We start from the raw sequence: 11,272 nt of genomic DNA, 5'->3' as shown, positions 1-11,272 counted from the left end.
TATATATATATATATATATATATATATATATATATATATTTGTTTGTTTGGAATTTGCCATGGCAAAGTTTTGAGGTCAAAGGTCAACTTGAGAGAATTGGTTCTTACCTTCTACCAAGTAGCTTGCAAGAATTGAACTCAGGTAATCAAGCTTTAGCCACAGGCTCCTTTACCCACTGAGTCATCTCACTGGCCCTCATTCCCCTTTCCCTTAGAGGACCAGATAGTAATAAGTATCTTGGGCTCAGAAACCAAAAAGTAGGTGTTCAGGGGCAAGCATTCCGGTCAAACACCGTGAAAGTCAAACACAGCAAGGAGTGGGCATGGCTGTGCTGCAATGAATCTATTCACACCAGTGAGTTACAAATCTGGCCTGTCCAGGCTATAGTTTGTTGAATCAGTAATGTAGAGCCAGAGGCTTGAGCATAATCTAATACCTGCCCTGGAGAGTCAACGTCTTTTTGACATAGCGAAAAAAGCAACCACACAAAAAAAATCTAGTCAAAGGATCATAGTAAAAGCGAAACCCAGAAGAGAATCGGTCAGCTCAGGAGTTTCTCTTTCATTGCGCTGGGCTTTTCGTCCCTCCCAGGTGGATGGGAAAGTGCAGAGGAGCTGATGGGGTCCTGAGACAGGACAGTGTTTGAATTACAAGAAAAGGTAGCCTTGGTTGTTAAGGATGAGACAGAGCACCTCTTGTGGACCCAGTGATGATCCAGACAGAGGACTTCTAAACACTGACCAGCGAAAGAATTTCTAAACTTGATAACAGCTCAGTATTAATAACTTCAAGCCCTTTTCCATGGTGACATAGGCTTTTACTCCATCACTCAGAAGCAGAGGCAGTTGGGTCTGTGTAAGGCCAGCTTGATTTACATATGGGCATCCAGATCAGCTGTACTATATAATGTTATCCTGTATCAATAAATGAATGAATGAATACATAAATGAATGAATGAATAAATAAATAAATAAAACCACAGTACATAGCTGAGCAATTACAAAATAATGGTCTGAATTAAAAAAGAATAAAGACAGGTACTATTGGCTTCTATTGTCTTTGTAAGCCATTAGTAAAGGAGATTAGGAAATAGCATCAGAAGAAAGCACAGTCTAATGATTTAACTCCTTTTATGACAAGGATATCCACATGCAAAAGGAAACTGTAATGATTTAAGAACTGGAGTTTTCATGAACTTCTCACCTGTAACCACTGAACAAGTGCTGATAGAAAACGCTTGCCCATGTGGCCATGCTTGTACATAAAAGGATCATTTTAGGATATGATGTGAGGACTGTTTCAAAAGCCCAAGGCATGCAGGCAGGGAGTAGAACTCTCCACCTATACCTGTGGCCTGTGCTCAGGTCAGCTGACCATTGTGGAAGGCAGCTAATCTGCTCAGCAGCACCCCACATGTTCTGCTCTTCAGGGTAGATCTGTTGTGCTGTTATAGCGCTGAGAATGGTGTTTTTCACCAAGCATGGTAGTCCAGACCTTTAATCCTAGCACTTGGCAAGCAGAATCTCTGTGAGTTTGAGGCTAGCTTGGTCTACAAAGGGAATTCTAGGACAGCCAGGGCTACACTGAGAAATCCTCTCAAAGAAGCAAATAGAAATGTATATTTTAATGCTATAAGATGTTAACTCAGAGACAAAATATACCCTTCAGTTCATGACACAGCTTAAATATTCTCCCCACTGTGTTTTAGGATAGAAAAGTGAGCAAGGCTTCATAAACCAACAAGACTGTCCCAAGACAGTGAGGGCATGGGATCCTGACTTAGCTCATGGCCCTCCCTTAAGGATGATGTTAGGGTTTCATACAAACACATAAAATGTACTCTGTGCCCTGAAAAGGTGTTCAAGTCTGGGTGTGATGGGACTTTCATGTATTCTCAGCACTAGAGGCAGGATAACCAGGAGGACACGGACATCAGAGGACAGTCTGAGCTACATGAGATTATGTCATTTTAAAAAAGCAAGTATTTACTCATAAGCATGTTCATAAGGACATTTGTTTCCTTGTTATGGGAAAAGAACAGATTATTAGCAAACAGAGGACTCAGTCCCCCTGCAAGAAATAAGTAAAGAAAGAAGGAGAGCTCACCTGGTTGAACCTGCAGTGAGGTGGTCAGTGTCTGCACGCCATCCCATCCCTTCATTTCCACTCGACAGCAGTAGAGACCGCTGTCGCTCTCATAGGCGTCCTCGATTGTCAAGGATGCATTTCCTTGAAGAAGCTGCGAGTTTATCTGGTAGCGGCTGCTTGTCTGATAGTTGACTCGGTTTCCATCAGTCCAGACCAGTGTTTGTCCACATGTATCAGATGTGCATTCGCCTCGGCCCCAGCACATGGACGCTAAGCCATTAGACACCGGATAGGTACATGGAAGTGTGACAGACTGACCCACCACTCCATGAACTTCTGGGAAAGAATCCACAGCAACTGTGGATAAAGAATAAGCTGTCAACATTTTCCTACGATTGATTTTACTTCTTCATTTCTTTTCCATTTTTCTTTTCTGGCTCAACTGTGGATTAAACCTGACACAGGATGTATATAATTGTGGATAAAACAATTTATTGTAGTATATTATATTCAAACTATAGCTACTTAGTCCTTTGTCTATTTATTTATTTCCATTTCTTTTTCTCCTTTCTTTTTGAGACAGATCTCAACATATAGTTCTTTCATGCCTAGAACTCTCTATGAGGATTAGGCTAGCCGGGAACTGATAGAGATCTGCCTAATTCTGACTGCTAGGATTAAAGGCATAATGCACCACTATGCTGGACCTGTTCAATTGTTTGTAGACAGAGACTTGCTCAGTAGCCCAGGCTGTCTAATGCTTACTATCCTTTGGCCTCAGACTCCTGAGAAATGGGACTGCAAGCATCTCTACCGACACTGGCTCAATTTTTTAATTTTAAAACTTTTAAATTGCTCTCCCAGACACTGTACGTGATGATGGGTTCCTGCAAAAGATGACCAGTGAAGTGAAGGAGGCCAGAGAAGTGAAGACCAACCTGGCCTTATGAGATCCTGTGTCAAGCCACTCCTATCCCTCCCCTCAATACTACTGAAAAACAAATAACTAACTCTTCAGCCACCTCCCCTATATAAAGAGCTCAGGGTTTGTTTTCTGTCTCTTTGTTTCTTAGCATTGTTGGTATAAAGGGAGAACTTTACTACCTTCAACATCAATTTTTAGACTGGCTTCCACTTATTCATGTTTTAATGTTTTTGTTTTGTTTTGTTTGTTTTGTTTGTTTTGAGACAAGGTCTCACTATGTAACCTTAGCTGACCTCAGTATTTGGAACTCTGTATGTACAGCAGACTGCCTGAATTCATGGAGATCTGCCTGCCTCTACCTCCCAGTGCTAGGATCAAAGGTGTGCATCACCAGGCCAAGCTCAGAAAGGGTTTCATAAAACCACCAGCAGGGGTGAGATTTTAGGATCAGCCCTAAAAGCTGATCCTAAACAAAAACAAATGAAAACTAAACCCAGAACCTGAACAAGACTTTTCCTGTGTGTTGATAACATTCCAGAAACTGAACAGCACTCATAGTGTGAGACCACAAAGTCAGAATATTAATCAAGGATTAAATCATGCAAATTTTAAACCTAGCATAACAACTTTGTGAGAGGGTAGACAGATTCCCCTATTACCAGCTGCTTCCACATGAGGGGACTCTGAGGACTGAAGACGCAGCTCAAGGATGCCTGCTCATCTGGACCACACCAGCCCCTGGGTTGGATCCCAGCACAGGAAGAACGGAATAAGCAAACAACACAGAGCAGTGAACTGTGAGAGTCACTGGGCGGTCACTTACATTCCTGCCCAGCCTGGGTCTGGCCTGGGCATTTGAGAGATGGTCTGAGAAACCATGTTCCTCGTTGTATAAAATGAGTATGTAATGGGAGTACACTTCGCACTCATTACATGTTTCCGGCAAATTATTTTTTTAGGATCACAAACATAATACATATCATTATACAAAGTTCTAAAAATATATAATGACCTTCCACAGCCCCATTTCCTAGAGAATAGATTGTAAAATTTAGAATCTGTACCAGATGTAAGGGTTCACACCTATGATCTCAGCTCTTGGAAGATAGAGACAAGAGAATCAGAAGTTTCAAGTTATTCTCAGTGCCTATCTTGTCTGGGAGCAGCCAAGATTATCTTGGACCATGTTTCAATATTGTTTTAATTAATAACTGAAGATGAGCAGTTCTATTAAATGGCATATGGGACAATGAAGGTTAGGTTGCCCTTTCATGTCCTTTCTGCAGCCCACATGCATTGACTATAATGTATACACTCATGTACTCATCCTTCTTGACTATTACATGCAAGTACGTCTATTTCCCCATACCTAAATGACGTCTTATGGAAGCTATATTTTAATTCATGAAGGTTAAGAAATATCTTTGGGGCTACAGCTTCATCCTGGTTCTTTGTTCACTATGTAACCTGTACTCCGCCCCCAGGGAATGTATTTGTGTGAACCCCCATCCTCCTAGGCATCCCCCACCACCACCTCTCACTTACCTGGGAGAAGGAGTAGGAGGCCTGAAATGAGGACTTGATGGGACATCATGATGGTGACCTGAAGGACAATGAGGAGACACTCTGGTTGGCTGTGGCCCTCACCACACTGTGTCTGAGAAGGTCTCATCCTGACTGTCTGAATCACATAGGCTGCTCTGCTGGGGCCTCCTGTTCTCCAAAACAGTCCTCTTTCCTAGTCCTTCCGACATAGAGCCTTCAGTCTCATTCTGGTCTCGGCACAAGTAAGACATAAACAGAAAAATTGAAGTCAGAGAGAAGAGTCTGTTCCCCTGGTAGAATGCTAAGCAAGGAGCATCCCTCTAATGGCGGTGCCCCATGGTTGACTGCAGATGTTCCTGCTCAGTAACCACAGTGGCTGCTCCCTAAGCCTCAATCAAGTTCAGGATTAGCAAGAAAGAATGAGAAGACTGTGAAACATTGTGTCTAAGCCCATTGTTCCATAGATGTCAAAGACAAGGGTTTTGAAGGTTTTCATTTTTGTTCCACTGTCAGCACTCATAGACTGAGTCTGAGGGAGTATGAGCAAGTTCTACTCTCACTAAATCATTAACACCAGACTGCTGCAATGGCTCATTGGTCAAGAGTGCCAACTGCTCTTAGTGAAAACTAGAGAGAGTTTCCAAGCACCCACGTAGAAGAGCTTACAACTACTCTCACTGCTGGAGATGCAGAAGAGCCAAACATTCCTTGGACACCTCTGTTCATACACACACACACACACACACACACACCACCACACACACCACCACACACAGACACACACAACTAAAAACAATAATTATAAGTCTTAAAAATGGTAATATGCTTATAATAACTTTGAAATCATATATTTATAACATTACAAGGTGTCCAATTTACTATAATAAATTCTAATATAATACTAAAATTTTACTCACTTCCTATATTTATTTACTGTCTTCAACAGAATATATATGATTCTGTAGTATCATGTAGTTTGCATCTATCTAGGATATACATCTTTGTTTACAAAACATAAAAATCATAGAATTCACTCTTACCCTGCATAGATGAGTACATGAACAGAGGGGAAACAAACAAGAAAGTATTCAGCAAGCTAAGAAAGCATGATGTAGGTTTAGACAAAGTGTGGTGCAATTTTAACTTGGGCAGTCAGGTTTAAGTGGACTTTCTAAAATCTCTCAGTTTTCCAGACTGCCCACTCCCTTCTCATCTCCAACACTCCAACCAAAGCAAAATTTAGTTCCTCCTGTCCTTAGCTACTTCACCTCAACTGTCTGTAGCCACGCTGCATACAAGCTATGTCTTACAAAATTTTATAAGTCACCAACCAAAAAAGTCAATGGGAAACACTGCTAAAACGTGTACGACCTCACCTCCCTGGTCTCCTATCCATGATATTATGTGATATTTCACAGTACTTATAGACATGGGCCTAAATAAACAGGGCCTAATCCAAGTACTAAACTATTTCTACTACAGGTTTCTTGTTGATTTTTTCATGTTAACCTTACTTAGAAGTTAGAAGACTTTAATAGCTAATCTATGAGAGTTTATTATTCCACTTAAACAAAGATCCACTTTCCAAATATATGGAGAGCTCTGCTGGCTGTTGTCACCCTAATGTCTAGAGACTCAAGAATCATTGTTTAGGTTTTTTTGTTTGTTTGTTATGTTTTTTTTTCCAAGACAGGGTTTCTCTGTGTAGCCCTGGCTGTCCTGGAACTCATTCTGTAGACCAGGCTGGCCTCGAACTCAGAAATCCGCCTGCCTCTGCCTCACAAAGGCTGTGATTAAAGGTGTGCACCACCACTGCCCAGCCCAATCATCATTGTTTAATGTCCCACATTCAACCCCACATTATCTCCAATGTAATTCCACATGGTACAGACAGTGTAGGGAGCACTGTCCTGACTCTTCCTCCTCAGCATATGGCTACATAGATGTCCGTTCTTACCTGTACTTGAGGGAAAGTAACTTCTTGTTAGTCTCTCTTTCAGGTCCTCCGCTGCTGCTGAACTCTTCCAAAGCTCTTTATGGATGAAGACAAATCTTCCACCCTTATCTCCTGGCCACACTCTCACCTGTTCTTTGTGAAAACTGAGTTCTCCAGTTCTCCAATCCACCCACTAGATAGCATCTGCCAACTGATATAAACATTACAGGAGCGCCTGTGAGAGCATCACTATTGTGCCCTTGGCTGTTTCCTAAGCTGCAGCAAAGATCCTCACTTGAGGTGTGACTCTAGGCCTGGGGACCACAGTTCTTTTGAGATGGCTGGAGAATTAAAGGATTTTGACACCTGGGATAACCCTCTTGATTTACAGAGTAAACTGCACTCCAGGAAGGAGAATACATTTAGAAACCAGGAGTTCCTAGAGCAACAGCAGAAGGGACACTTGGTTCTTGTTATACTTACTGGATGCCATCAACTAACATCTTTTTAACCAGTGTTTACTAGTGGCCCATATTAAGAATGGGGGAGTTGAAAGAAATAAACCTAGCTCTCAGTCTCTGCTTCCAAAAGTTTAGGGAGTGCAGGGTATGGTGGTGCCCAACTTTAGTGCGAGTGCTGGGGCAGCAGAGGCGGTGGATCTGTTAATTTTTTTTTTCTTATATGTGTGCTCATGCCACAGAGTATGTGTGTAGGTAAGAGGACAAGTTTGTAGAGCCCCTCGTTCTTAGCTCTGTACATGCCAGGCAGGGTGACAAGCACCTTCACTTGCTGACCTATCTCATGTATGTCTGTGTGCAGATATCAGATCCCTTGGAACGGCTGGCACAGACAGTTGTGAGCTGCCATGTAGGTGATGGGAATTGAACGCAGGTCCTCTAAAACTGCAGCTAGTGCTCTTAACTGCTAAGCCATCTCTCCAGCCCCGAGGCAGGTGGATCTGTATTGTATGGCAGCACGATCTATGGCGAGAGTACCCGGATAGTCAAGGATGCTAGGTGAGAAGAGATCTTTAAAGAGCTGAAGCCAAGCTTCTCCATACCCTGATCCACCTTTCAATTGTTACTAAATTATACACAGAGGCACCTGGAGTGTGGGAATTGTGTAAAGTAGGAAACTAAGCGTAGCTACTTTCCCGTCTGGCAATTAGAGGGTAAAATGCTAATTTTACCCGGAGTGTTTCCTGAGCAGTTGTGAATTTTGAGGGAGTTTTCATTCTCACAAACCAAATACATAAACCACTATGTGTCTTCCAAAAGATCCTGAGGATAACATCACAGACCTGCTTCAGGTAAGACTTCTGGGTCCTCACCATCTGAGTGAGTGTACGTTACCCTACACCCACTTTGGGGCAGATAGATGGGTCAGGGCCTGAAAAACTTCTTTGTAGTCAAAGATGGTTGTGAACTTCTGATCCTTCTTCCTCCACCAGTACTGGGATCACAGGTGTGTGCTGCCTCCTGGTGTTCTACTGTGATCAAGATCCAGTCAGAGCTTCATGAACGCCTAAAGGATTCTCTAAAACTGCGCTACATACACAGCCAGGATTATAGCACGCTCACACACACGCACTCGCGCACACACACTTTTATATTCATTTTTATTTTTATAAATTTATATATATATACTTATTTATATATTTATAGACTTACACTTTTATATTTGTATATGTATCTTTATATATACTTATATATTAATATATAAGTATAAATATGTTTATGTATTTATGTTTTATATTTATTAAATTTTTATTAAATTTTTATATTTATATATTTCTGTGTGAGTGGATTTTTATATATTGTTCTTGTCCTCTCTGTTTCAGACTGGCTTCCTGTCTGCTTATAGGATATTCCGTGTTCCCCTGGTCCCTATACCTATTCCATAGCTGGTCCCTTTCTTAGGACACTTTTCTCTAATGGCTATCTGAGCTGCCTCATAACTTTCAGTTTCCAGCTTAAATTGGTTGTCTATAGCAACAAATTCCTAGTCCAACTCCTGCCTTGTATAGCTTTTTACAAAACAACCCTTATCTCAAAAGTAGACACTAATAGCATACCATACCCTAGGAACTAACGCAGCGTTTCACTCGGGTCTTTCCATGTGCGATAAATGGAAAAAGTACCCAATTCATAGGACTTATAGTGAAAGAGTATGAATGCTCTTTAGTGATTTTTCTATCCCATCTTCATCACAACTCGACGGCAACACATTTACAGGCTGGTGCTGGTATGTCTGAACGCCACAGAGAAAAGCTAGATTCTTCAAAGTATTTGGTGAAAGAGAACTTTTATTTTGAAACGCTATTCTCTTTTCTGTATTTGTGAAAACATATTTAGGTGTGTGTGTGTGTGTGTGTGTGTGTGTAGTGTAGTGTATGTATGTGTACCACATGCTTGAATGGATTCACACACACCAGAAGAGGGCATTAGATTACTTGGAACTGGAGTTGCAAACACATTTGAGAACCCATGAAGGTATTGGGGTGTTGTAAATTAAACCTAGGGCCCTTCACCACTGACGCGTCTCTCGATCCTTGAAGCTCCATATTTATGAGTCAAAGACTCACTAATATGCTAATATCAAAATTATACATTTGTTAAGATTTAAAATAAATATTTTCCTCTCTGTGTATGCATGCGTGCATCCACACATGCATGTGTGTGCATAGGAATCACTGGAATTCCAACAGAAAACTGGTGGGAACGGCTTGGCCTCTATGGCTTGCTTAATCTGGCTCTGCTTTGCTTTGGTTGGTCTCCAGCTCTGCTCCTCAGGCAGCAGCCTTCTTACTGCTTGAGTTTGGGTGTGTACCCTCACACCAGTCTAGCTGCATTCTTAAGCAAATTTAAAAAGCTAAACCCAAATTGAAAGGATCATGCTGACATAATTTAGATTTCTGGGGACTGGGGTGTAACTCAGTCGAGTGTCCAGCATAGGTTAAGCCTTGACTTCAAAGCCCAGTATGGTGGTGCAGACCTGTGAACCACAGCCCTCGGATATAGAGACAGAAGGATCAGAAGTTCAAGGTCACGAGTGGGCTACAAAGGGACCTCAGGGCCAGCAGGGGAACAGGAGACACTGTCTCAAATTGTCTGTTCCTTTTCTAACACAATTGTCAGGAAAAAAAAAATACATGCATTCAGTTATATACTTATTGCTATAGGAAAAAATACATGCATTCAACTATATACTTATTGCTATATTGTTTCAAATACGTTATTGTTTTATAGTTACCATAATTTTAAGAGAATCACTCACTCTTTGACAAACCAAGTTCACATCCAGAATTCTAATCCTCAACACCATTTAAATGCACATAGGCTTTGGGAGAGAGTATATATCTTTCAACCATATTTGAAATGGAAAAACAAAATCCCTGTGTGTAGGGAATTGGTTTAACAGAGCACATACATTTATTTCACCTTACACTACACATCCATCTCAATAAAGTGTGCTATCCGAGAAGAGAATGGGGAAGTTTCAATATGGGATTCTTTCTGGGGAAACAGGTAAATACTTAGGGGAAATGATCTATGGGTCACAGGAATTATCTCCCAGTCCCACATGACACCTGCCCATTTGCAATGTGGCCCGTCGGGGTTGAGATCTATTATAAACGCAAAATGCACACTGAGTCCTCAAGACCTACAGTGAAAGAGTGTGAACTCTCCCTGGTGATTGTTCTACTACATGTTGAAATGACAAGACCTACAATGTACTCCGAGTTAAAGAAAACATGTTGACATTAATGTCATCTATTTCTGTCTTGAAAGGCTTATTTCCTTCTTTGTGGATTAAGGTGAGGGTGTATGAATGAGTGCATGCGTGTGTTTGAGGTTTCACGCCTAGGAAAGCCAGATGAGGGTATTTGGAGTATCAATCACTCTGCCTGTTCCTTTGAGGGAGGATCTCTCCCTGAGTCCCGGCCTCATCTTTTGTCTGTTAGACTAAAGGCCAGAAGACCATGGCAATTCCCATTTTCCGTTCCTCCCTTTGGAAGTGGGATCCAGATGTTCTTGGAGTTGGGTCTTCTATGTGGGTGCTGGGATGCTCAGGGATGCTCAGTCTGGCCTTCATCATTGCACAGCAAGTATGTCTAACTTCTGAGCAACCTCTCAAGCCCTATCCCCTGTTTCCTTTTCAAATGGATAGTAAAAAGTTAAAACTACTCAGTTCTTGCTATATGACTACTGGACAGTGGTGGTCTAGAAGTCTAAAGCAATTGCACACATCAGTCCTGGGGGAGTGTGAGCATGCTAAATGCAAAGAGCAGAGAATGGGAGAATCCCAGCATTAAGTTAAACTCTACTTTTGTGATGTTTGTTTGGCTGGGTTGTTGTTTATGTGCTTTGAGATGAGGTGTCATGTAACCCAGGAACCTCAAGTCTCTGTATCTGAAGCTGCTCTTAAGAGTCTCACACTTCCTGCTCTGGAGTGCCAGATTTCAAGCATGCACAACCATGTTTGTCTTCTTCACTGTATTTTTTTTTGGGGGGGTGGAGGCTTGGCGGGGTGTCGAGACAGGGTTTCTCTGTGTAGCCCTAGCTGTCCTGGAACTCACTCTGTAGACCAGGCTGGCCTCGAACTCAGAAATCCTCCTGCCTCTGCCTCTGAAGTGCTGGGATTAAAGGTGTGCCATCACTGCCCGGCTCACTGTGTTCTTTATTCTTAATTTTTAAATAGTTCAGTATAGATAGCATAGTCTCTGCATGTCCTTTATTTAGTTACTTACTTTTGGGAGTTTTTGGGGTTTGGTTTT

The 11,272-nt window shown here is 41.8% G+C and overlaps 1 protein-coding gene across 1 annotated transcript in view; it reads right to left on the bottom strand.

The window, feature by feature from the left end:
- The window catches only part of LOC110306342 (hepatitis A virus cellular receptor 1 homolog), a 14,514-nt gene extending 7,885 nt beyond the window's left edge, over positions 1–6,629 (bottom strand). The window contains exons 1-3 of the mRNA XM_021178500.1: positions 6,517–6,629; positions 4,560–4,617; positions 2,108–2,446 (exon numbers count right to left, since the gene is read on the bottom strand). Coding sequence (XP_021034159.1) covers positions 2,108–2,446; positions 4,560–4,608 — 388 coding nt within the window. The 5' untranslated portion in view covers positions 4,609–4,617; positions 6,517–6,629. The remainder of the gene's footprint in view (positions 1–2,107; positions 2,447–4,559; positions 4,618–6,516) is intronic.
- Positions 6,630–11,272: the final 4,643 nt, after the last annotated feature.

The sequence above is a fragment of the Mus caroli genome, chromosome 11 (assembly GCF_900094665.2).
Source record: "Mus caroli chromosome 11, CAROLI_EIJ_v1.1, whole genome shotgun sequence".
NCBI lineage: Eukaryota > Metazoa > Chordata > Mammalia > Rodentia > Muridae > Mus > Mus caroli.
This window is presented reverse-complemented; position numbering and strand designations above follow the sequence as displayed.